This window comes from Capra hircus, chromosome 14, assembly GCF_001704415.2.
Source record: "Capra hircus breed San Clemente chromosome 14, ASM170441v1, whole genome shotgun sequence".
Classification (NCBI taxonomy): domain Eukaryota; kingdom Metazoa; phylum Chordata; class Mammalia; order Artiodactyla; family Bovidae; genus Capra; species Capra hircus.
This window is the reverse complement of record NC_030821.1, coordinates 42,044,710-42,072,262: the sequence shown is the minus strand read 5'-3', so window position 1 is coordinate 42,072,262 and position 27,553 is coordinate 42,044,710. Positions and strand designations below refer to the sequence as shown.

Below are 27,553 nucleotides of genomic sequence, written 5' to 3'. Positions count from 1 at the left end.
AACTTTCAGAGGGGTATGGCATCACAATAGTCTGACTCAATGAAATTCAAGAAAGGGAGTTTTTCAAGGAGAAACGAGCAGTAACTAACATCTTCAGAGCAAAGTCAAGTAAGATGCAAAGTGGCCATTGGATTTCACAGCATGGAAGTCATCAGTGGCTTTGAGAAGAGCAATAGATGTGGAGCCAGGCCAGCGATGGTTGAATAATGAACATGATTGAGTAGAGAGAGAAAATTTAAACCAAAACAAAACCACCCAAACCATACCAAAACCAAACAAATGCTTCTTTTAGGTTTAATTGAATGCGAATAGAGGAAGGCAATAGAGTTTAGACTCCTCTTTTTCTTTTCCCAATTTTGCTTCCTAAATGGAACTCAGTGTTCCAGGTAACAAGTTTTGCCTGCCTTCTTTAATTCCAGCCCTGGGGTTGGTTCTTCTGGAACACTGACAAATAAGGCAATCACTGTTTTCAGTAAATGTGTACCTATTAGGGGAGGTAGGTAATACTGATTTCCGTATGCTAACTTGTTTTACACTAATGCACAAGAAAAAGAAAAAAAAAATTATCCAGAAACACTAATCTTAGTTCAGCATTCAGGGAAGACTTTTTGGAGAAAGAAGCAATTAAAAGAGAGGGGGGACATATGTAGACCTATGGTTAATTCATGTTGATGCATGACAGAAATCAAACCACTATTGTAAAGCAATCATCAATCAATTAAAAACAACTAAATTGGTGGTCAGAAGGTAAAGCATCTGCCTGCAATGCAGGAGACCTGAGTTCAATCCCTGGGTCAGGAAGATCCCCTGGAGAAGAAAATGGCGACCCACTCCAGTACTCTAGCCTGGAAAATTCCATGGATGGAGGAGCCTGGTGGGCTACAGTCCATGGGGTCGTAAAGAGTTGGACGGGACTGAGTGACTTCACTTTCACTTTCTCTCTAATATAAAAAGAAGCAATTAAGAGTAATAATACAGCTAGCATTTTAAATACTTATTTTGGGTTAAGCTCTGTGCTAATTTTTATACATCATAACAATGTATGAAGTAAGTAGCATTAGCTCCATTTTTATATATGATAAAAATGATATTTGCCAAGCTAAACTTAAAAGATGGGAGTTAAATACAGTGAAGAAAAGTCATTCTAGAAAAGACAAGAAACAGAACAGCGTTTCTTATAGAAAGGAAGTGGGCATCAGTGACTATTGTGTGTTCATGAAATGTGATCTTGGACCAAGAGCATTAACATCATCTGGAACTTGGAGATGTAAATTCTCTGACTACCAGAGTCAGAATTTGTAGGGCTAGAGCCCAGCGATCTGTGATTTAACCAGTCTTCCAGGTGATTCTGGTGCCCTGAAATTTGAGACTGTTCTGAAGTTAAGTGCCAGGTAGGAAGTGAAGAAAGATGAGACTGGAGTGATAGACAGAGACTAGCTATTCTTGCCCTGTTCAGAAGATTGAGCTTTTTCTTTATGTAATGGCAGTCACTGAAAGATGTTGCATAGAGAAGTCAGATTTAAGTAGGTCATACAAAGGATAGATTTTGAGGGAGTAGAGCTGAACAGGGAGACAAAAAAGGGGCACAAGGAGGAATTCTTGTAAGCCAAGTGTCTAGAATTGATGCTCCACGTGAAAAACTAAAGATGTTTCCGTTGCTATCCTTCGCTTCCTCTTTCAGTTCAGTTCAGCTCAGTTGCTCAGTCGTGTCCGACTCTTTGCGATCCCATGAATCGCAGCACCCAGGCCTCCCTGTCTATCACCAACTTCCAGAGTTCTCTCAAACTCATGTCCATCGAGTCGGTGATGCCATCCAGCCATCGCATCCTCTGTCATCCCCTTTTCCTCCTGCCTCCAATTCCTCCCAGCACCAGAGTATTTTCCAATGAGTCAACTCTTCGCATGAGGTGGCCAAAGTACTGGAGTTTTAGGTTTAGCATCATTCCTTCCAAAGAACACCCAGGGCTGATCTCCTTTAGAATGGACTGGTTGGATCTCCTTGCCGTCCGAGGGACTCTCAGGAGTCTTCTCCAACACCACACCATGGGCTTAAAAAGTATGTGGTGGTTTCCTTAGAAGACTCAGAGGGTTCCCAAACCCAGTTGTATAATAAAGCAGTAGGAACAAAACTGACTAGCGTTTAGATCATAGAGATAGCACGAAGCAGATTTGGGGTCTCCTGCATTGTAGGCAGATTCTTTACCAGCTGAGCTACCAGGGAAGCCCTATAACAATGCAAAGGGAAGTTAATTGTACTGTTATAAGACTATAATATTATTTTGTCTTCTTCCTATTATTTTGAAATGTTTTATCATTTATTTGAAAATCAGGAAGTTCTACTGGACCTAATGCACATTTGAATTATATCATAAAATTTAACATATGAATACTCTGTTTTCCATGAGGCAAAATAATTGAAATATACACAGTGTGAATATAACTATTTTATGAAATGCTATACTTTCATTATTATTACATATAATATATTGAAGAAATTTATTGATGAAAATGAAAACTGCTTTAGCATCTTTATTTTGGAATTTTCTGTAATTTTCCTCAGTTCTAAGACATCCCTTTAATATATTTCATGCTGTATACTTTTTCCTTTTTTCATAAAATTCTCTTCCTTTTTTCATAAAATGTAAGCATCTTACATTTTACAGCATTTTACAGTTGAGGAAATGTGGTACTTGAAAATGAGAATGTAGCCAACTCTTGCCCTTCACCCCAAATCCAACCTACAAGGTTTTCTAGGAGAAAGTGGTTTCTCCACCCTAATACTCTTGACTGTAAAGCCTATTTATAAGAGAATGTCAAATTTATTTCGAAAACTCTCCTGGAAAACGAAAGTGACCTTTTTTCTCCTGACTTGGAGGAAACTTTATAGCGTACAAAAGTTACTCTTTGATTCTTTTTTGCCTGATTAAAAATTCGCCAAGTTCTATGGCTCCAAAGAGCCCTACCTGTAATAAACAGCTTTCGCCTTGGAAACCACAAAACAGGTCTGAATTGCTGGAGCATTAGAGCTAATTGCCTGCCTACTTCAAAGGAAGAACCAGAAAAGGCGGAGGGGGGCCCGAAGTCACAGAAGCCGAGGGAGTGTGGGCAAATCCACCCTGGAGGTTATGAGCTGTGGCTTGGAGGAGCCGGGCAAAGTTATGGCCTCAGAACTGCTGTTTGCGATTAAGTTGATGGGGAGCGTCTATCCCACAATCTCTCCCCGCTGCTGACACAGAGTCTTTGTTCACATTCAGATTTCTCAAACTGTTGCCAGGGTCAGGCTGGGGTCAGACACCACCGTGATGTATAGAAGAACTTGTCTGGGAATTTCTCTCACACTTAAGACACATACCAGAGGATCCTGCAGAAACCGTCTGATGAGACGCAGACTGTACTGGAGTTTCTCTTTTCGTACCTTCATAATTTTCGTTTTCTTCTCCTGACGCGCAATGGTTTATGAACAGGAGTGGTGCTAGCCCTTACCATTTTATGTCCCCTCAAGATAAGGACGCTCAGTAGCACTCTGACGCTTCGTTTTCCAGCCTGGGGGGGAAAGGTCTAGTAAATCTGCTCCCAGTAGTCTCGCACCCCTTCCCTGGGGCGAGTTTGAGAAGGAATTGCCACGGGCTGTCGCGTAGGTTGCAGGCCTGACACTGGATGGTCGAGTCACGTGTGTGGACTTGGGAGGGGAGAGGGGGGAACACCACCTAATCCGGGTATGATTTCAGCCTCCCTAACGGAGCCAGGCCACGGTCCCCACCCAGCCTGGCCCCCTGCTGGAAGGAGGCGGCCTGGGTTTGATCACCTCTTATCACTGAAGGGTGAAAGCAGGCCAGGAGAAGGGTTGATTCATCTTCAAGTACAATTTTCATGTGTATTTGCCTGAAAGGGAAGTTACCCCCGAACCCTCCAATGACTGACCTCTCCCTGAAGACCACCCCTGCATTTTGGTGCAACACCAACGTGTATCTATGGCGTCAGTAGATTTGCATGGTGGCTTTGAGGACTTCCGGTTGAAACAAACTCTGATTTCACATGTTTTAAACATCCTTGTTTTCAAACTTGGAGTCTTTCTTTGGAGTTTCTGCCATTGAGCCCAGAACCAACCCCCATCCTGTTGTCTTCTGGTCTCATAGTGGTAGAGCATGGCTGGCAAGTGAAACACTAAATAGCAATTTTTTTTTTTCTTTTTGGTGCTCAGCTGCTACATATGACAGTGGATATTTCATTCTGCTGTCAGAACATTATTAAAAAAACATGGGGTGTGGAGAGGGCCACGATTTCCCCTTTCAATCACTATAGCATTTGCAATGAAAATTTTATGCAGTGTGTAATTTTCAGTTAATGCTTGACACTTAAAATGTCCAGAGTCGCGCTTTGTACGGTTCTTGAAGGGTTAATTGTATCATGTTCTCTGCATAAAAGCTCTGCTTATCAAAAGCAAATAGAAGAGTGTATGCAAATGGATGTCAATGACCTTTTGCCTTTCCAGGGTTAATTTATATGGTCATTAAAGATTTTATGAAATTGAGGAGCCTGGTGCTTCAAATCCCATTTTACCTTCTTCTCCTAATTTATGTAATTCCTACCTGAACAGGGGAATAGGATTTTTATTTTTTGTGCCGCAATGAAAACAGCACGCCATGCTGTGGGGAGTTGCAAGTCTGGTTATCTGGCATTACTCAGATTGCTAAAAATTCATTAAAATGTGACATCAGCACAGTGAGAGACAAATGATCGCAGGATGAAAGAGAACAGTGGGCCTTTCACGGATTAGTGCTACACCGACCCAGCATAGAGGCTAACTGCATAAACAGATTAATCCACCAGCAGCGGCATAGCTAAGATTTACAGAATAATTAAATAGGGTTGAGTTACTATGAGGATTTCCATGTAATCTAGCTGGTGTGAAACCCGTGAATGAGGTGTGGGGTGATGTGGTTGTCATAGAAGAAGTACACCTTCTTCTGTCCTACACTCTGTAGAGCTCCCCCTATAGAAAAAAAAAAAAAATCCCAGGATAACTGAAGTTTTGTGATCTTACTCTGACAAATTCCAAAGGATTCCTCTGAGGTCTAAGGACTGAAAGTTGAGAGTAACACCTGTCTTATATTTAACCCATCATTATCACATTATATTATGAAGACATTTTTCTGAGAATTTGCTTCATTCTGCTGTTTATCCAAGTCCGTGGAGAAGCGGGTTCATGTAGTTTCGAAGGCTCTACTATTGAAATTACAAAATCGCCTCGCATTCATTTTTAAATCTTTTCTAGCTCAAACCGCATTTCTTTGAGAAGACTTCTTTTAATTTAGTACGGGCACATTTTCTCAGTGGAAATAAAAGAAGTGGCTTGAGATAAAAAACAAACCCTGCATTGGTAGAGCCAGCAGGTTCTAATAGTGACTTTTGAATAAATTCATGTTCTTTTTTGAGAAGGAATGTCTGAGAATGATTCCTAAGTAACAAAGTGTTTAAATGGTCACGTCGTTTATTTTCAGGTGTGTGTTTCTGGGGTTTTCCATCCTACTGACTGGTGTGTGTTTCTTAGCAGAAGAACAGAGTGAGGAGACAGAAGGAGCCATTAAACCTATAGCTGGGGCTGATGAGGATGAGAAAGACACAAGTGAGAGAGACAATAGTGAAGGCAAGAACTCTAATAAAGACTCTGGTAAGATGCTGGAATCTTTCACCTTTCCCTCCCCGACCCATCCCAGCGATCAACCCTTCCTTTGCTGACCCACCCCCAGCTTATCAAAAGCCTTTATTCATTTTAAACTGTCTGAACATTCCCACTACTATTCACTGCATGTGCATTTTGCATGTGATTTCTATCAGTAGCCTCCCATTGACCTATTTTTAATCATAACCATCTGACAGAATAGATGTGGATAAGTTGAAGAATATTGCAGGACGACCAGCGAGATTATTTTTTAATCAAATCAGTTTGTGTGCTTGTAATTTTTTAAGCGCCTTTCATTAATCTTAGCTATACTTGTGATTCCTCTGATGGCATATTAATTTTTCATAAGCATGGGATTAGATATCACTTGAATTTTTTCATTCAATCATATGCACCCCCCTCCCTCCCTAAACCACATAACCCTAAAAATAAATGTTATTTTTCCTTGCTTTCTGTTTTTTTTTTTTTTTTACAACTTACACTCAGGAATTTGCCCTTTTTAAGGGCATCTATTTGAGGCATTTCAAACAAAATCCAGTGAAAAAGTTTACAGATGATTCAGCCTAAGAAGAGGAAATATCATTGAGAAGGGATTAGGTGCTGGGTAATTTTGATCTTCTAGAATAGACAAATCCCAGTAATGAAAGCTACTGTCTTTGAAAACAAACCTTCGTGTCATGACATTTACTTGTGCACAAACAAACCCTAGGCCAGCATCTGGTGTGGATACCTAAGGCTTTTTCTGTGTTTGATTTGGCAAATATATGACTTCATCCATGCTTTGTATGTATGAGATGGAAATCTATGGTTGCAATGAATATTACATTGGCTACTTTTGCTGCACGCTATACCTAGTTTTATTATGCTGGACTCATTGAAGCAGAAGAAGTGCTGAACGGGTTCAAGCCTATTAGTTTCAGGTAGTCATCTATCTTTTCCTGGAATTCCAGTGACAGCCGCATCTAAAGAAGCTTGTTTTTGCTATGAAGACATTGAGTTGTGCAAAAAATACCATTTTCACGTGCAAGTTTATTTAAATCTGAATTACCCTGCATTTGTAATTCAGTCTTTGCAAATCTAAATTTGCCATTCCCTTTGCAAATTATTTGAAGCGCCTCCCTGCTACCCACCCCATACCCTTCCATGCTGAATTTTTCTCCAGAATCCAGTGAAAAGGTACCATTTAAATTTGCATCTAGCATGTAGTGGCTAGCATATGATTCTAATTTGATTTTAACAAAGAGGATCTAAGGTTGGTTTTGAGCCTAAAGAATGTACAAAAAAAAAAAAAAAAATCCCCTAGCTGTATAATAATACAGCTCCTGGGGTTACTGACAAGGTATTTGAAATACCTTGTGATCAGATAAGGTCACGGGCAGTGCCATCTAAACTTCATTTGAAAAGAACTGGAAATAGCAAGGGAGTCAGCTTAGGTCTAGGAGGATCTCATGAAAGCTAGCTGCTTGACTACTTCAGGAAGGCCATGATTCTCCCTGCCTTCAGTAATGATTTTCTCACAGTTTCACCAAAAGAGACTGCAGGGTATGTCCCACCCCTAACCCAACACATTCAGAAGAATGTGTCAAACACCCAGCCCATTGGTGTTTGTTGAATATTCACGTAATGCTTAGGAATGTGACATTGTGCTTGGTTTTCAGTAACTAATACCTTGTAAAGAATGAGTTGTGGGAACCTCTTGAAAATGGCTCCGATCTCATCAATGAGTAAGGAGTCTTGCTTGGAACATACCACAGATACAAGGGCTCTATCTCCATCAGCTTGGTTTACTGGTCTACATAAGTAATGGGCTCAATCACTCCCTAATGGCCTGATGAATTATTATGCTTTCTTGGACATCTCATTGTACCATCTCATCAGGACTCAGGCATGTGAGAAGATACAGACCATTAGATAATGATAGTTTTCTAAGACACATTTTTAGCCCTATAGAAATGCCTCTCCAACTACATCTATAGGGATAAAAATGTACTTTACCCAACTCAAAGGAATTACTGAAATGCGAATGTTTAGCTTTGAAATGTCCCAAACATTGACAGTTCTTACTGTTGACAATTCACATGAACATTTTTAACCCTCTTGGTACATTTTTATTTATTTATTATTTTTAATTGGAGGATAACTGCTTTACAATGTTGTGTTGGTTTCTGCCATAGATCAACATGAATCAGCCATAGGCATACACATAAGAGAAACCCAAAGCAAACGTTATTCTCAATGGTGAAAAACACAAAGCATTTCCTCTAAGACCAGGAACAAGACAGGGGTGCCCATTCTCACCTGAACTTTTAACAAAGTTTTCTGCTTTCTATGTTGAATCTGATTAGGTGAAAAAAATTATTACATGGATTTTTTTTTTCTTGTAAGTATTTCTAATGATTATCCACTTATGTGTATATTGGTTTTCTTCCTGATGTCAATTATAAATGTCAAAAATCCTGGCAAATTTATACATTAATCACTATCTGAATGTGCTAGATGGGAAAACAGTGTGACCTCACTTTAACACAGAATTTTTTAGACAGGAAGGAATTAACACATGTTAGGAAGAAGGTGTTTGTATAAGCTGTTGTACTTTGTTGCTGACATTAATCTCTAGGACGGGAGCTTTCAAAATGAGACTTGGCAATATGCAAGTTATATTTGTTGAATATTCATTCATAATAGAAAAGCCTCCTAATGCCTCATTTATATTGTCATTTAAATCTAGTGCCACTTTAGATTAATTATAATCCAAATTATAGCTCTGTGCACTACAAGAATTAATATAGAGTTTATCCAGATTAATACATTTGCATTGAAAATGTAATATGTCTCTGCCATGGCTAAGGGGACCGCTTTTTAATAAGGGAGTAAACATGAGGAAAGATGGAAATTAACCTTCATTACTGCAATTAAAATTATCCTTTCATTCTAGTCTCATTAGAAAGAATACTGTACCAGTCTTAGGCTTATTTGGAGTTGAATAACATCTAGTGTTATATCCAAGTTTTACAGTATTCAAACTTTATAAATACATTGATTCATAAGTAATAACCCAGGATTTTGCTGTATCTTTTTTTAAGATTTGCTTTGAATACATATATGTTATTGGATTTTCCTTAGTTGTTATGAACATAAACCATTTTACAACCTTCTGTATTTTAGGGATTGAAAATTTATTAAGTAGGTGGCATCTGAATTGAAATGAATTATGTCATTTTTATATTAGCAATCTCATGCAAATTAAATAACCCCATAACTGACAGATAATCATCGACTCATCTGTTTGGCAGTATTTATTTGAAATTAGACTTCATTTTTTTTAGTTAAAAGTACATTAAAATGACATTGTTTTTTGAAGACACTGTGATGGCCTTAATAACACAAAATGAATTATGATCTCATTTCAAAATTTTGGTAACAAAACAGTGTTCATTTCAAGTAAAGTTGAAGACATAAACTATGAGTAGTCAGAAAACTTAAAACCTTCCTAAAAGTAATTAGCCTTTATTTAATATATTTCTAGAATAAAACAATTCAGAAAAAGACTCCAGATTTGATATCCTATAATTCACCAGGGAGGCAGTAAATAACCTAAGGTGGTACCCCTTTTTGTAGAAAAGGCTTACATGCATAAAATATAAGGTCCCTCATTTTTGCAGATAATCATGATGGCCTGTTTTAGCTTCAAGAGTCTGTTTTTGTCATATACTCATGCATCTTAACATTCTCTGCTGCTGCTGCTTATCAGTAGCATGTATTTCTGAGGTGCCTAGCTAGAGTTTGAGGGTCTAGATTTTATAACTTCTCAATTTAAAATAAAATGGTCTTTAGGGAGCCCCTAGCTTACATTAAGATCATGGTTTAATTAACTTAATTAGCCAAAAAATATTGAAGCTGACATATATATAGGGTAGAATCCTATATCCAGCAGTTACCACAATGGTTATGAAATAGTGACCATAAAACTTAACTCTTTTCTTGAGGCAGCATAAATGTCCCTAAATTCAAAAGCAATTATATTCTTGATAATATGAATATACATTAAAATAATATGGATTAATTATATCAAATACTTACACCAATGTACAGTCTTAGTAAAATGTTTTAAGCCTTGAAATCAGTGTTTTGATCCTTTATAGTACTAACATTAGAAGATATATGCTTATAAAAATAAGCTGTAATCCATAGCTATACATTTAATAGATTTAGAAGTTTCCAGAAAGTTTATTCTTTCTGATATTCCTAAAGCCTGCAAGCAACAAGAATTATGGAAATTCTCTTTTACCTTCTGTGTGACAGTCTTTGATAGCATATGGAATTGGACCAACCTATTACTTGATCATGTCACATTCTACCATGTACACAAAAGAATGATAAGGGAATATGACATAGTATTATTCTCTTAAGGAAGCATATTCTTCCTCATTATTAGGGAATTTTAAAAGAAAAATTTTCCAGTCTCACAGGAAAAAAGCAAGTGATAGACACTCACTGATTTAAATGACAATCATTTTATACAACTTGATCTATCACCTTAAGCAGTCAGTTTTATTTGCCAACCTTATATATCACATTGTTTTCTTGTATTTGTTTTTAATACTTTTAAAACAATAGCACAAAATAGATTCTGCTTTGAGAATTTTCCTTTTAGAAGAAAAAATATTTTGATACCTGGATTAATTATAAAATAAACATTCTTGGTTTTGAGATATCTTTGGATTATGAAATACTTGGATGTTTAATCAGTGTGATAAAATTCTTTAGTTTATCTCTGATTTAAATCATTCAAATGTAACTATAGTAAATTATATTTTCAAATATCTAGAAAGAATCTAAGTTTCTCTAATATATCTGTATATATAAGACAAATGTACCAATTCAAATAAAATCTAGTGTTTGTATATGTATCAATAGAAATAAGTCTCAGTGCAATTTGTATGAAATTGTAGCGCTAATTCTATACCTTTCACAGACCTCACTGGAATAACATTATTGTCATTATGTCATTTAAATTCTATTTTAATTTTGGTCTCCTTAGAGTCAGACTTACTTTCAAATTTCTTTTAGAATTCAAAATTCCTAAAATTATTTATATGGTATAAAACATGCATCTCCATCCAGGAGAGAAAAAGAATCTATTTTGGGGTTCATTTTTGTGTTGTTTTCATAACATCCTTGACCTTATTTTTAAATTAAAACTGGGTTATTTTGCAATAAAGTGTAATTTGTTCATTTATATGAACCGTATGTGGATTGGGAAAAAAAAAATCAAGATAAATCTTCATGCACAGCATACAATCAGATTACGCCTAGACTCTATATTTACGCGGGGTCTGATAGCAATCAATGGTTTAGCTTCATTGCATTTCAAGATGTATTTGCACCCAGTTGTCCAGTGATAGTGTCCTCACCCTGGAAATAATTTAGTTGCAAATTGACTGGAAGATGGTGAAAATTGAAAGTTAAAATTAGAAATACTCATAATAAACAGCAGAAAAAAGGTCAGATGATGCCGTGCTATGATGAGATTGGAATGGCTGGTAAATGAGGTTTTGTGTTTGTCGTGAGATGTATGTGACATGCCTACCCAATGTCGCTGTAATATCCAGCCTCACAGAGGAGATTATCGGGAAAATTGATGCTGGAAAGAATTTTCTGTTAGATTGGGAAATTAGAATCACACTCTATCTTTTGATGTGTGAGGCTTCTATACATTACATTGCTCATCTTGGCAAAATTTTAAACCATCTTTAACACCGAATATTCTGGATTAACCTCATAAAACAACTGTCTTTTTGATTTGGACTACAATGTCATATGCACAGCCAACTGCTGAAACATCTAAAGCCAAGGATAAATCACAAAAAAGCAGCGGTGGATACATAATATATAATTTTAAAATCCTATATTCACCACATAAAAGCATTGGTTTCATTTGTGAATTATAACTGGTCAACCTTTCTCAGAATTTTGAAGTGTTTTTAGTGTCCCAGAATTTTAGGAAAAAAAAAAAAAAAGGTAATGAAACAGTTCCAAAAATAATTATTTTCTAAGTTAGCATTTGTGAATGGGAATAGATTTGCTTTAATGTGATAAAGGTATATTGAGACAGCAGAGGGCATGTGTCATTGATGAATCTTTCATGGTCACTGAGGGTTATCTAAACAGGAGACAGAAGTACATTTTAAAATACATTTGTAAAGTCCACTTGGTCAATGGACAAAAAGAAGTGTGTTTTTGCCTTTTGAGATTAGCATCATTTACAAGTGCTTGCCCCTCCTTTCAGTGATTCAGTGGACTTAGAGCTATGCGAAAGACCATCATTTTTCTGATTTTGATATTGTCAGTCTTTTAAGATTGAGATGTTCTATTCTCTTTTGGGGAATCAGGAGTAATCACACCAGAAAAGGAGCTAAAAGTCAGTGTGGCAGGGGGAACCCAGCCACTCCTGCTGGCAAAAGAAGAGGATGTGTCAACGAAAAGATCAAAGCCTACAGAGGACAATAAATTCTGTCACGAGCAGGTACACATGGTTTGTTTTTTGTTTTTTTTTTCTCCCTTTGCTGTGTAAACATATATATATTTTTTAATTGTTGCCCTTGATCATTTTAGAGCTCCCAAACCATTCCATGCTGTTGAAATGTATGTAGACACTGTATTGGCAAGGTGATTAACTCTTGGTCTGACTTCTAATGCTCCAAAGGCATCAACATCTATTAACTAATAGGAGTCATGTTTATTCAATATTTTCCAGTTCTATCAGTGTCCTTATTGTAACTACAATAGTAGGGACCAAAGTCGTATCCAGATGCACGTCCTGTCACAGCACTCAGTGCAGCCGGTCATCTGCTGTCCCCTCTGCCAGGACGTCCTTAGCAACAAGATGCACCTCCAGCTTCATCTGACGCATTTGCACAGTGTGTCTCCGGATTGCGTGGAGAAGCTGCTTATGACAGTAAGGGTACCAAGTGGTGATGCATGTGTGCCATAATCTCTGTGAAGGTATCAACATAAAATCTGTCATTATTGTGTGACAGAAATGTATTTCTTCTGGGTGGCGACAAGCTCTTGCTGACCGTGTTGTAGAAATCACAAGTTAAGTCCCATTCGTTTCTGCTGTGCCTTGGGAATAAACCCCAAATGTGATACAAGGCATAGCTGATTCAACAACACAAAATTTGCAGCCTTATTCTCATACCTATCAGTCAGTCAGTTCAGTTGCTCAGTCGTGTCCAACTCTTTGCGACCCCATGAATCACAGCACGCCAGGCCTCCCTGTCCATCACCAACTCCCGGAGTTCACTCAGACTCATGTCCATCGAGTTGGTGATGCCATCCAGCCATCTCATCCTCTGTTGTCCCCTTTTCCTCCTGCCCCCAATCCCTCCCAGCATCTGAGTCTTTTCCAATAAGTCAGCTCTTTGCATGAGGTGGCCAAAGTACTGGAGTTTCAGATTTAGCATCATTCCTTCCAAAGAACACCCAGGGCTGATCTCCTTTAGAATGGACTGGTTGGATCTCCTTGCAGTCCAAGGGACTCTCAAGAGTCTTCTCCAATACCACAGTTCAAAAGCATCAATTCTTTGGTGCTCAGCTTTCCTCACAGTCCAACTCTCACTTCCATACATGACCACTGGAAAAACCATAGCCTTGACTTGACGGACCTTTGTTGGCAAATTAATGTCTCTGCTTTTGAATATACCTATAATGTTAATCAAATGATTCCTGTGGGCACTAGGAGTTTCATCTTTGCTTGGCTATCATTTCTGGGCTACAGAAACCTTCAAGCTTATTTTTTAAAAAAAGAAAAGTAAGGAAGAATACAGCATTGGCACAGCATTGATCTGAAATTTGAAAGGAGAGCATTGACCTCTAAGAGTCAGAGAATGTCCCTGCTTTGGTTAGAAAATATAACTGGGGTACACAACTGCTAGGGTAAAGTGTGATGGAGTCCATGATGTCTGGGGTACCTTTGTCATGAACCCCTTTGGTTTTCACAGGTGCCTGTCCCTGATGTGATGATGCCCAACAGCTTGCTACTGCCAGCAGCTGCCTCTGAGAAGTCAGAGAGGGACACACCTGCAGTCATCACAGCTGAGGGGGCTGGGAAATATTCAGGTATGCCAGCCTGTGACCAGGATCTGTGCCAGACACACTCTGGGCCTTCTATTCATGATGCTGATCTAGCATTATTATGGTAAAAGATTTTATGTTTCTGAGATGCACAAAGAAAAAAAAAACACACATTTTCAAAAACTGTCATTTCCAAGGCATATTTACTATCTGGTTATCTGTAAATGACCCTTTGTTGTTATTGTTGCTGTTGAGCTGCTAAGTCATATCTGATTCTTTTGTGACCTCTTGGACTATGGCTCACCAGGCTCCTCTGTCCATGGGGTTTCCCAGGCAAGTGGGTTTTCATTTTCTTCTCCAGGGGATCTTCTTGACAGGCAAATTCTTTACCAGATTGAGGGGGGACCTAAATACCACTGACCAGGAATATTTTGTGGACTCTAATTCCTGAACACTGTGCTTTTAACCCTTGCTGTCATACTGGTGGTAGCATGCTAATTCTGACTTATTTTCTTCCCATGCTGAAATTCCTTGAGGTCAGAGGTGATTTCTTTGGAGGTTACTCCTAAACAATGGTGGTGGTGGTTTAGTCCCTAAGTCATGTCTGACTCATTGCGACCCCATGGACAGTAGCTCACCAGGATCCCCTGTCCATGGGATTCTCTAGGCATGCATACTGGAATGGGTTGCCATTTCCTTCTCCAGGGGGTCTTCCCAACCCAGAGATCGAACCCTCAATCTCCTACATTCGCAGGCAGATTCGTTACTGACTGAATGACCAAGGAAGCCCTTCAGAGGCTCCTGCATAACAATATTCATTGGCATTTAATCTATAGACTTCCTTCCTGTAAGTGCTGTTCATGCTTTCTTCACACAGGTGACAGTCCAATGGATGACAAAAGTATGGCGGGTCTCGATGATTCAAAGGCTAGTGTGGAAATAAAGAGTGAGGAGCAGAAACCAACTAAAGAAGCCACAGAAGTGTCGGAATGGAATAAAAATAGCAGTAAGGATATGAAAATCTCCGACACACTGCAAGATCAGTTAAGTGAACAGCAGAAAAGGCAACCACTCTCTGTCTCAGACCGCCACGTTTACAAGTATCGCTGTAACCATTGTAGCTTGGCCTTTAAGACTATGCAGAAGCTTCAGATACATTCCCAGTATCATGCGATTCGGGCCGCCACTATGTGTAACCTGTGCCAGCGTAGTTTCCGTACATTCCAGGCTTTAAAAAAACACTTGGAAGCAGGCCACCCCGAACTGAGTGAAGCCGAACTTCAACAGCTGTATGCCTCCTTGCCCGTGAATGGGGAACTATGGGCAGAGAGTGAACCTATGGCCCAGGAGGACCATGCCCTAGAGCAGGAAATGGAGAGAGAGTATGAGGTGGACCATGAAGGGAAGGCAAGTCCTGTAGGCAGTGACAGCAGTTCTATTCCAGATGACATGGGCTCTGAACCAAAGCGGACCTTACCTTTTAGAAAAGGGCCAAATTTTACAATGGAAAAATTCCTCGATCCATCTCGCCCATATAAGTGTACCGTATGTAAAGAGTCGTTCACCCAGAAGAACATTCTCCTGGTCCATTATAACTCAGTATCTCACCTGCACAAGTTGAAAAAGGTTTTGCAGGAAGCCTCCAGCCCTGTCCCTCAAGAAACCAACAACAGCCCAGATAACAAACCCTACAAGTGCAGCATCTGCAACGTTGCGTATAGCCAAAGCTCGACCTTGGAAATCCACATGAGGTCTGTGCTCCACCAGACAAAGGCGAGGGCAGCAAAGCTGGAGCCCGGCGGTGGTCATGCACCCGGTGGGCACGGAGTGGCAACCAGCATTAACAGTCCCAGCCAAGGGATGTTAGATTCCATTAGTTTAGCAGCAGTAGGCAGCAAAGATACCCACTTAGATGCCAAAGAATTAAATAAAAAGCAAAATCCGGAATTGATCTCTGCTCAACCTACACATCACCCACCGCAGTCACCAGCACAAATTCAGATGCAGCTGCAGCACGAATTGCAACAGCAGGCAGCCTTCTTTCAGCCTCAGTTTCTCAACCCTGCCTTTTTGCCCCATTTTCCTATGACCCCAGAAGCTCTGCTGCAGTTTCAGCAGCCTCAGTTTCTCTTTCCCTTCTACATCCCTGGGGCGGAGTTCAGCTTGGGGCCGGATCTGGGCTTGCCAGTAGGCTCTGCCACCTTTGGCATGCCAGGCATGACGGGAATGGCTGGGTCCCTGCTTGAAGATTTGAAGCAGCAGATTCAAAGCCAACATCACGTTGGCCAAACTCAACTGCAGATTCTCCAGCAGCAAGCACAACAGTATCAGGCCACACAGCCCCACCTGCCATCTCAAAAGCCGCAGCCACAGCCACAACAGCAACAACAGCAGCAGCAGCAGCAGCAGCAGGCCAGCAAGTTATTGAAACAAGAGCAAACCACCGTGGCCAGTGCCGACTGCCCCATCGTGAAGGACGTACCCTCTTACAAGGAGGCAGAAGAGATGGCCGAGAAGCAAGACAAGCCAAAGCAAGAATGTGTAAGTGAAGGCGAAGGGCTCAAAGAAAGCAAAGACCTCGGAAAGAAGCCGAAGTCCTCGGAACCATCCATCCCGCCGCCCCGCATCGCTTCAGGGGCCCGAGGAAATGCAGCCAAAGCGTTACTGGAAAACTTCGGTTTTGAACTGGTCATTCAGTACAACGAGAACAGGCAGAAGGTACAGAAGAAGGGCAAGAGTGGGGAAGGCGAAAGCACGGAGAAGCTGGAATGCGGGACGTGTGGGAAGTTGTTCTCCAACGTTCTCATTCTAAAGAGTCACCAGGAGCATGTACACGGCCAGTTTTTTCCATACGGAGCGCTAGAAAAATTTGCCCGTCAGTACAGGGAGGCCTATGACAAGCTTTATCCCATTTCTCCATCTTCTCCGGAAACGCCACCTCCCCCACCTCCACCGCCTCCCTTGCCTCCGGCTCCTCCGCAGCCTCCTTCTCTGGGGCCAGTGAAACTGCCCAGCGCGGTTTCCACCCCACTCCAGGCCCCAGCGCCCACTCCCCCGCCACCTCCACCCCCGCCCCCGCCCCCTCCTCCGCCTCCCCCGCCACCACCCCCTTCTGCACCCCCGCAGGTCCAGCTGCCAGTATCTCTGGATCTTCCCCTCTTTCCGTCCATCATGATGCAGTCGGTGCAACATCCCGCCCTCCCGCCCCAGCTCGCCCTACAGCTGCCTCCAATGGACACACTCTCGGCGGACCTCACCCAGCTCTGCCAGCAGCAGCTTGGCTTGGATCCCAACTTCCTGAGGCACTCGCAGTTCAAACGCCCGAGGACAAGAATTACGGACGACCAGCTGAAAATCCTGAGGGCTTACTTTGACATCAACAATTCTCCGAGTGAAGAACAGATCCAGGAAATGGCAGAGAAGTCTGGCCTCTCCCAGAAGGTTATCAAGCACTGGTTTCGAAACACGCTTTTTAAGGAGCGGCAGAGAAATAAGGATTCACCCTACAACTTCAGTAACCCTCCCATAACGGTTTTGGAAGATATCAGAATGGACCCCCAGCCCTCCTCCCTAGAACATTACAAATCAGACACATCCTTCAGTAAAAGGTCTTCCAGGACCAGGTTTACTGACTACCAGCTTCGGGTTCTTCAAGACTTTTTTGACACCAACGCTTACCCAAAAGATGATGAAATCGAACAACTTTCCACCGTTCTCAATCTCCCCACCCGGGTTATCGTTGTCTGGTTCCAGAATGCTCGGCAGAAGGCGCGGAAGAGTTATGAGAATCAAACAGAGACAAAAGACAACGAAAAAAGAGAACTCACAAATGAGCGGTACATCCGAACGAGCAACATGCAATACCAGTGTAAAAAGTGCAGTGTGGTTTTCCCCAGGATCTTCGACTTGATCACGCATCAGAAAAAGCAGTGTTACAAGGATGAAGATGATGACGCCCAAGATGAGAGCCAAACTGAAGACTCCATGGACGCCACAGATCAGGTGGTGTATAAGCATTGTTCAGTGCCTGGCCAGACCGAAGCAGCCAAAACCGCTCCTGCCCCTGCTGGGGGCTCGGCTTCTGGGACCAGCACCCCCCTGATCCCATCACCCAAACCGGAACCGGAAAAGACGTCTCCAAAGCCCGAGTATCCCACAGAAAAGCCAAAGCCGGGTGACCCCTCGCCCCACCCTCAAGGCACCAAACCAGCCCTGCCGTCAGCATCTTCTTCCTCGGACCCACCACCGCCGCCGCCGGCCTCAGCCGCTCAGCCCCAGCCACCCAAACCGCCCCAACTCCTGGGACGACCTCCCTCGGCTTCTCAGACCCCCGTCCCTTCCAGTCCGCTGCAGATTTCCATGACTTCTCTCCAGAACAGTCTACCTCCACAGTTACTTCAGTACCAATGTGATCAGTGTACAGTTGCCTTCCCTACCTTGGAACTCTGGCAGGAGCATCAGCACATGCACTTCCTGGCTGCTCAGAACCAATTCCTTCACTCCCCGTTCCTGGAACGGCCCATGGACATGCCCTACATGATATTTGACCCTAACAATTCCCTGATGACCGGACAGCTGCTCGGTGGTCCTCTCACACAGATGCCCCCGCAGACAGCTTCCTCCCACCCCGCAGCCCCGGCCACCGTGGCCGCTTCCCTTAAGAGGAAACTGGATGAGAAGGAAGAGAGCAACTGCAGTGAGAAGGAAGGTGGAAACAGTGGGGAGGACCAACACCGTGATAAGCGCTTGAGGACCACCATTACTCCGGAACAACTGGAAATTCTCTATGAAAAATACCTACTGGATTCCAACCCCACCCGGAAAATGCTCGATCACATCGCGCGGGAAGTGGGGCTGAAGAAAAGGGTCGTGCAGGTCTGGTTCCAGAATACAAGAGCGCGAGAAAGAAAAGGTCAGTTCCGGGCAGTGGGTCCAGCACAATCGCATAAACGCTGTCCTTTCTGCCGAGCCCTGTTCAAGGCCAAGTCAGCCTTAGAAAGCCACATTCGCTCCCGGCACTGGAACGAAGGTAAGCAGGCAGGTTACAGCTTGCCACCAAGCCCTTTAATATCCGCCGAAGATGGTGGAGATAGCCCGCAGAAATACATTTATTTTGATTATCCATCTTTGCCATTAACAAAAATCGATCTCTCGAGTGAGAATGAGTTGGCTTCTACAGTGTCGACACCTGTTAGCAAGACGGCAGAACTGTCACCGAAGAATCTCTTAAGCCCTTCTTCTTTCAAAGCGGAATGTTCTGAGGATGTAGAGAATTTAAACGCCCCTCCTGCTGAGGCTGGGTATGATCAAAATAAAACTGATTTTGATGAGACTTCGTCCATTAATACAGCGATCAGTGACGCCACCACCGGAGACGAGGGAAACGCAGAAATGGAAAGCACCACCGGAAGTTCCGGAGAGGTGAAGCCAGCTTTGTCTCCTAAAGAGGGGAAAACTCTCGACGCTTTGCCAAAAACAGCGACCACCCCCACCACAGAGGTCTGTGATGAGAAGTTTCTCTTCTCGCTCACGAGTCCCTCGATACCTTTCAGTGATAAAGATGGTGACCACGACCAAAGCTTTTATATCACGGATGACCCCGATGACAATGCCGACCGCAGTGAAACGTCTAGCATAGCTGACCCCAGTTCACCAAATCCATTCGGCTCCAGCAATCCGTTCAAATCCAAAAGTAATGACCGACCAGGTCACAAGCGTTTCAGAACCCAGATGAGCAATCTCCAACTCAAGGTTCTCAAGGCTTGCTTCAGTGACTACCGAACTCCAACCATGCAAGAATGTGAGATGCTAGGGAATGAGATCGGTCTGCCCAAACGTGTGGTCCAGGTGTGGTTCCAGAATGCAAGGGCAAAGGAAAAGAAATTTAAAATTAACATAGGGAAGCCTTTCATGATCAATCAAAGTGGAACGGAAGGCGCCAAACCAGAGTGTACCCTCTGTGGGGTGAAGTACTCTGCCCGCTTGTCCATCAGAGATCATATTTTCTCCAAACAGCACATTTCCAAAGTGAGGGAGACCGTTGGGAGTCAGCTTGATCGGGAGAAAGATTACTTGGCTCCCACTACCGTTAGACAGCTGATGGCTCAGCAAGAACTTGACCGTATAAAGAAGGCTTCAGACGTGCTGGGATTAGCAGTACAGCAGCCAAGCATGATGGACAGCAGCTCCCTCCATGGCATCAGTCTGCCCGCAGCCTACCCAGGACTCCCGGGCCTCCCCCCAGTCCTTCTCCCTGGAATGAACGGTCCATCCTCCTTGCCTGGATTTCCACAAAATTCAAACAGTAAGTCATGTCAAGGAGAGTCAGTCTAATGAATTAAGTGATATTAGGCAGCCAATGACATGTAACCAAGAATAGGGGTATATCAGATCTCTTAATTTCAGTAAGTGAAACCATTAAGTTATTTGGAATATGTATTTCAGTGGCTATAGTTAATAAACAGGCAGTAAACCACCCCAAACATGTGCAGAAAAGGGTAGATTAGCGTCTCATAAATGTATTATTCATATCATTATATCTCAGAAACATTCCTTTTTTATACTCATTTCAAAATTAATTTCAAATGGCATTTCAGTGCAGACACGTGACATGAAATTTGTTATACATATTAAGAAAGTAAAGTATTAAAGCATTCATTGGCATCTTAATTTATGTTTTTACAAGGAATACTGATTTTTTTTTTTTTTTTTTGCTTTTGTACTGTTTTGGGTTTTTTTCCCCCTTAAATGCCAGGAAGTTCAAAAGCAAAGAGCCTTCTAGCCACAGGAATGCCCATGCATTATACCTAGCAGGTAATAAAACAGATATGTAAAGTTTAATTACTAAGAATTCACTTCTATGATAATTTGTACAATTTTGCTTTTAGTAGCATTCATTTTATTTCTTATTATTTAAGTATATTTACAACCTTAAAAATACGTTAATAGTACTCTATATCTTTCTACCACCACCTGTCGCCTAGATTTATAATCAAGACAGAACAAAATGACAACTGGGGTACTCCTAGATGATGAATCCAATTCTTTGCTTATCAAGAGAAATGCAGTTTGTATAGTTTAGATTTTGTGAATAAGTATAAGTATCTAGTTACTGAAAAAAACTGAATATAGTGTTATAGGCATTCATGTAGCCACACATATAACAAAAGTGGAACCTGACACAAACTAAGAAAAAAAAAAAGATTCTAGTTTCTTTTTAAACTAAGTTTTGTTTTCCAAATTAACAGTATATATATTTTAATTTTTAAAAGGAAATTATGACATTCCAAAGAGACATCTAGAATGAACTAATACATCTGGGAAGTTTCCAAAACATGATAGAAAGGCTCTTTTGCTTTTTTTTTTTTTTTTCATTTTCCAAATTAGACTTTTTACATAAATTTCAAACCTTTCAATTTCATCCTTCTCTGATGGCAATTTTCATTTTAATGTGACTTTGGAAAATATTCCCATTTTTAGTTTGGGAAACATAAAAACAGTGGTGTCAGGTGACCTCTTGGCCACTGCTAACTCAGCTGGATCCTTGTCCAGAAAGACTTGTTGGCTTTAGAGAGAAGCAGAGTGAATCTCCAAATACAAAGAATTCTACCCAGAAAATTTATTCAGTGTCATTTTCTTTAACTATAGCACCAGCTGCCTTCCACTGTCCACCTATGTGTAGGGAACGTACTTGGGCTTAATTATCTGAATATTCTTAGGGCCTTAAATAGTGGAGCTACAATTATGTATTTTGTCTGTACCTTTCAATTAAATCAAATATAGTTAAAGAATAATGCAATGGCTAATTGTTTTGCATCTGAATGTATTAGTCTTCTAGTCTCACTTTATATATCACTGTGATTATTAACTAATATCTAGAAAAATGTCTTATGTGGAAAACCTACTATGATCAGTTATGTAAAATAGAGCTTTTCCACATAATGTCTAATGTGGAAAAACTCCATGAACACGTATAAATTTGAAAATTATGTAAAATAGAATAAAATTTGGTATTTACACTGGGCTAAGAACAGTTCAAGTATGTGTGCCTTTAATCTGCAAGTCAGCTTTGATGGATGATCCTGTGTAGTCACCCTCCTAAGTGGTGATCAGGACATCTTGTTTTTCTCTCCACCGGATCAGAAGGCCTTTGCTCAGACAATGAGTCCTTTACTGACTGCCTTTCCCCTTTGTCACTCTGAAACTAGTACCCCGAGGGCCTGTACAAGAGAAAGCCAGGAAGGAGAGGAGAGAATATGTTTTTGAAATACTTTAAAAACCTAACCTTTCTCCTCATTCTACCACCATAAATATAATTTACATTCTCCTTCTGAAATATGGATTGGCAAAACTATCAGAGTTGTGGAAAGATGTTAGAGGCAGGCTCTTCTTGATGAGCACTGTTTTTTCTCTCTGTCTTTTTTTAATTATGAAAATATAACACGTTTACAAGAGACTTGGAAAATACAGAATAAAGTTATATATAGTTCCACTATACATTACAATTATTTCAAGTAGATAAACTAAGATTTTTAGTTGATGTTTCAATATCAAACTCTCAAAAATTAATAGACTGAATATATAGAAAAGTAGGAGGATATAGTAGACCTGAAAAGCACCACGAACCAGTTCAACATAATTAGGATTTATACAATTTTCACACAACAGTAGGATGCAAATTCTATTCAAGTTCCTATAGACTATAAACTCGGAGAAGGCAACAGCAACCCACTCCAGTACTCTTGCCTGGACAATCCCATGGATGGAGGAGCCTGGAAGGCTGCAGTCCATGGGGTCACTAAGAGTCGGACATGACTAAGCATCTTCACTTTCACTTTTCACTTTCATGCATTGGAGAAGGAAATGGCAACCCACTCCAGTGTTCTTGCCTGAAGAAGCCCAGGGACAGGGGAGCCTGGTGAGCTGCCGTCTATGGGGTCACACAGAGTCGGACACTACTGAAGTGACTTAGCAGCAGCAGCAGCAGACTATAAACTAGGAGACACTGGAACATATCCAGGGATATAAAACAAGTACAAAAATTTCATGGTCTAAAGGTATTAAAATCATACAGAGTCTGTTCTCTTATCACTGTGGAATTATGTTAGAAGTTAATATAAAAAGATTTGAAAATAACCCACATATTTTCAAGTATAATTTACCAAGGGAAATCTTTGACTTAGCCATTGAAAGTCTCAATAAAGTTAGAAGACTCAAAAAACACAGAGGGTGATTGCAGAGAAGAAAGCATTTAAATGAGAAATTAATATCAAAGTGGGAAATTAATATCAAAGGTACATTAAAAATACCATGAACTTGGAAATTAAATGTCAACTTTTAAATGATGGGTGTATCTAAGTAGCCATAACAAGGAAAAATTAGAAAATTCAATAAAAATGAAAAGAGAATTTATCAGAATTTGTTACATGCAGCTGAAATTTTTAAATGCATCAGGTACCAAAGGCACCATGTATCTGCTGTATAATTAAATCATGGACCAAAACAGACGAGAGTGTTATATCGAGAAAAGGTGCGTGAACATACCTACTGGAATTTGCAATCTCTCTTGAATTAGTTGTTTGTTTTGATGGAGTTTAAACATTAGCACAGCACAGTTACCAGCAAGATTCCATCTGAGAGCCTGAATTCCCACACTTCCAGCTCACATCTTTTTTAGGTTAATTGATCTGTGATGGGTAATACTGAATATTTTAATTATCTCATGGAGTAGAGCAGTGGCTCTCCCTCTTGCTATCAGCATCTTTCTACTGGATTACGTTTCATCAAACAAGTATCTCCTATGCTCTGTGGAAGAAATAGGTATACCAGCTAGGTGAAATAAAAGAAGAAAATTACTTCATAAGTAGAATATTCCTATATCTCTCACATGCTCTGGGCTCTTCTAACAGTTTATCATCTATATGAATAAATTTTGATAATATGATGTGTTCACCTTGGGCCCATTTTAAGATTTTGTTCCTAAGAAAATCACTAAAAAGTGATCCATTGAATGAGATCAGCCATAAAATAATAAGTCTGATTCCAAAGGCTGCACCCTCAAACTGACTTAATTGAAATGTACATATTCAGTTTTAGCATTTCAGTTCAGTTCAGTCGCTCAGTCGTGTCCAACTCTTTGCGACCCCATGAACTGCAGCACGCCAGGCCTCCCTGTCCATCACCAACTCCTGGAATTTACTCAAACTCAGGTCCATCCAGTCAGTGATACCATCCAGCCATCTCATCCTCCGTCGTCCCCTTCTCTTCCTGCCCCCAATCCCTCCCAGTATCAAAGTCTTTTCCAATGAGTCAACTCTTCTCATGAGGTGGCCAAAGTACTGGAGTTTAGTTTTAGCATCATTCCTTCCAAAGAAATCCCAGGGCTGATTTTCTTCAGAATGGACTGGTTGGATCTCCTTGCAGTCCAAGGGACTCTCAAGAGTCTTCTCCAACACCACAGCATTTATCAACCTCCAGATTCGCAATCAGGTAGATGGAAACAAATAGCCCCAGGTCATTCACCTTAAAATCTAAATAAAACAATCGACCAACCAGAGGTGTAGAATTGGTTTAGAATTTAAAGGCTCAAGAGACAGTTTTCTATGACAGTTAACCTGGGGTATCCTCTAAAGCACATTAATGAAGTCTCCTTTATGTACAATTGGGAAGGTCCCCTGGAGGAGGAAATGGCAACCCACTCCAGTATTTTTGCCTAGGGAATCCCATGGACAGAGGAGCCTGGCAAGCTATAGTCCATGGGGTCGCAAAAAGTCGGACACGACTGAGCGACTAATATTTAACCTCCAAATTTCCTGGTTTTAAATATCCATTTTATTCTTTTTTGGATGGAATTCTTATTGTTTTAGCAGCATTAATTCTCATAAAACTTTTTCATCTTAATTTCCAAATTGTTTGCTCTTTCAAGATCACAAGGAAGACCCTTTGAAGAGTAATATCTATCATGTGAGCCTGCTTCCTGAACAATGACTGAGGCCTGTGTTCAATATCAGGCTTCCCAGGTGGCTCAGTGGTGAAGAATCTGCCTGCCAAGCAGGAGACATGGGTTTGAGCCCTGTGTTGGGAAGATCCACTGGAGGAGGAAATGGCAACCCACTCCAGTATTCTTGCCTGAGAAATCTCATGGACAGAGGGGTCCAGCAGGCTACAGTCCTCAAAGTTGCAGAACAGTTAGACACGACTTAGTGACTAAACAAAAACATGTTTAGGATCACTACTTACTAATACTTCTTTTCTTTAACAAAATGAATTATTTTCTGCTACAAAATTTTTCCACATTTGTCTTTTTCTATCATGGTCATATGCAAAAAGGGAAAATGGTAATGGAAAATCATATGCCTGTACACCTGGAAAAAATTAGAAAACTTCCTCATTTTATCCTTTAGGAGGTTAGCTTCTTTTGGATTTTTCCTCAAGAAGAATAGGAAAATAACTTGATTTTCTATTTTTAATGTATTTACTTTATTGTTTTAAGCAGTGTCTGATTCGTTTTATGTGTCTGATTTTTATATGTTCCATTAGTCTCTGGAAATACTGACTAACCCGGTTCCCTTAAATGGAACTTTAGAACATGCCTTTTGCATTTTTCTCATACCTCAGTGTAATATACTAGCATTTTGGGGGTAAATCTAGATAAGAGTAAGTCTTTAATAATTTTAGCACAATTGTCTTTGGCCCATGTACATCATTAGTGTTATTTTTCACCTCAAGAATAAAGTTTTCCTCTGCGAGACCTAGATCAAAGCAAATTGGAGGAAAAGCACTAAATCTGTGCTATGTTCATGGGGAGACAGGCATTTTCTTCCAAAAAGCATTACTTTGGGGGCATAGATAGCAGTTTCAGACTTTACTGGAGGCTCAGATGGTAAAGAATCCACCTGCAGTGCAGGAGACCTGGGTTTGATCCTTGGGTCCGGAAGATGCCCAGAGAAGGAAATAGGTGCCCACTCCAGTATTCTTGCCTGGAAGATCACATGGACAGAGGAGCCTAGTCAGTTACAGTCCTTGGGGTCACAAAGAGTCAGATACGACTGAGCAACCAACACACTCTTGCAGTTTTGGGAAAACAAAACTAAACCAAATCACAGTAATATGAGATCATCTGTAGGAAAACTTTCATCTCTCAGATAATCGGACCAGGAGTTAGGGAACAGGAAAGAATGTATGTTTTGTAGCTGTTGTCAGTCGCTAAGTTGTGTGCGACCCCATGGACTGTAGTCCACCAGGCTTTTCTGTCCGTGGGATTTTCCAGGCAACAGTACTGGAGTGGGTTGCCTTGTCCTTCACCAGGCAATTCTTCCCAACTCAGGGATGGAACCTGCATCTCCTGCATTAGCAGGAGGATTCTTTCCGACTGAGCCACCAGGAAAGCCCTATCTTTTGTAATTACCACCACTGGTGCATCGTGATTGGTGTTCAGTTTTTCTCTTCTAAATCTGGTTTTCATACATCAGTTGACTACTGAATTTTTGATTATGGACATCTACAAGTGTATGTCTTTTAGTAGTAGACCTAATGTACATTATTAATTTTCCTTATCTGTATCTCGTTTACTAAAAATTTTACTTAGCTAGTTGTTTAACTCAGCTTAATCCTCAAGATGTTGAATTTCTAAAAATCCCTGATAGTCTTTGACTATAGTAGTTAAGATTCCTACTGCAGTCTTCTAAAAATTTTCATTACTTTGTTATATGACCTCTAGACAAGAATTTGTAGACCCCATCTGATAGGAAAGCCTGAGTCAACAAATATTGATCTACTTGCTTTCTAACTACCACTGCGATTTTTTAAAGTCTTAGTTCCTTAAAATTTCTCTTGTCTTAAATTCTCATGTCAGAGAGATAGGTAAGCCAGCAGTTTCCTTAGATTTAGGAGGGAAAGCACTTAGGCAGTAGGGGGACAATTATTGAGTATGAAGCCTAGATGTTCTTGATCCAAAACTAAGACTGGCATTATGAGTAGGCAAAAGAGGCTGGCTACCAACCTAATATCATTCTAACAGTACAAGGAAGGATCTTCTGTCCTCCATAAAGCTCCTTCCACTCAGATCACTCATGCCTGAAACTCTATGAATCAGGGATTAATTCTTCTGAATTAATTTTTTAGCAGAAAATAATTCATTTTATTAAAAAAAAAAGTAATAGTAAGTAGTGATCCTAAACATGTTTTTGTTTAATCACTAAGACATGTCTTACTGTTCTGCAGCCTTGTGGATTGTAGCCTGCTGGACCCTTCTGTCCATGAGATTTCTCAGGCAGGAATGCTGGAGTGGGTTGCCATTTCCTCCTCCAGTGGATCTTCCCAACACAGGGATCAAACCCGTGTCTCCTGTTTGGCAGGTGGATTCTTTACCACTGAGCTACCTGGGAAGCCCACACAGGCCTCAGTCATTGTTCAGGAAGCAGTGTTCTTGCCTGGAGAATCCCAGGGACGGGGGAGCCTGATGGGCTGCCATCTATGGGGTCCCACAGAGTTGGACACGACTGAAGCGACTTAGCAGCAGTAGCAGCAGCCACTTACCATTGAAGATATTGGAAGACTATTCCCTAACATGATGGAAATTCCTTAGATACTGTTAATAATACAACAACAGAAATGATTTCAAAGCAGGTCAGAGAAAAATTGGGTGTGGTGAGGTTGAAAAGAAGAGCAACCAGTAATAAGCTAGGCTAATTGACAGTAATATGATAATGATTGGGTCAAGTTGAGAGTGATGTTGAGGACTTGAGAGTATCTTGAATGTTAAGCCTTAGACAAAGTTTCTCAGCTGGGTAAAGG

General features: G+C 40.8%; 1 protein-coding gene across 4 annotated transcripts in view; it reads left to right on the top strand.

The window, feature by feature from the left end:
• ZFHX4 (zinc finger homeobox 4) overlaps positions 1-27,553 on the top strand; it is a 210,606-nt gene that overhangs the window by 177,225 nt on the left and 5,828 nt on the right. For 2 of the 4 annotated variants that reach the window (XM_018058388.1, XM_018058387.1), the window contains exons 6-10: positions 5,552-5,671; positions 12,076-12,209; positions 12,441-12,641; positions 13,687-13,804; positions 14,637-20,063. In XM_018058388.1, the coding sequence (XP_017913877.1) occupies positions 5,552-5,671; positions 12,076-12,209; positions 12,441-12,641; positions 13,687-13,804; positions 14,637-20,063 (6,000 nt within the window). The remainder of the gene's footprint in view (positions 1-5,551; positions 5,672-12,075; positions 12,210-12,440; positions 12,642-13,686; positions 13,805-14,636; positions 20,064-27,553) is intronic. The other 2 variants (XM_018058389.1, XM_018058390.1) reach the window with 1 other exon arrangement.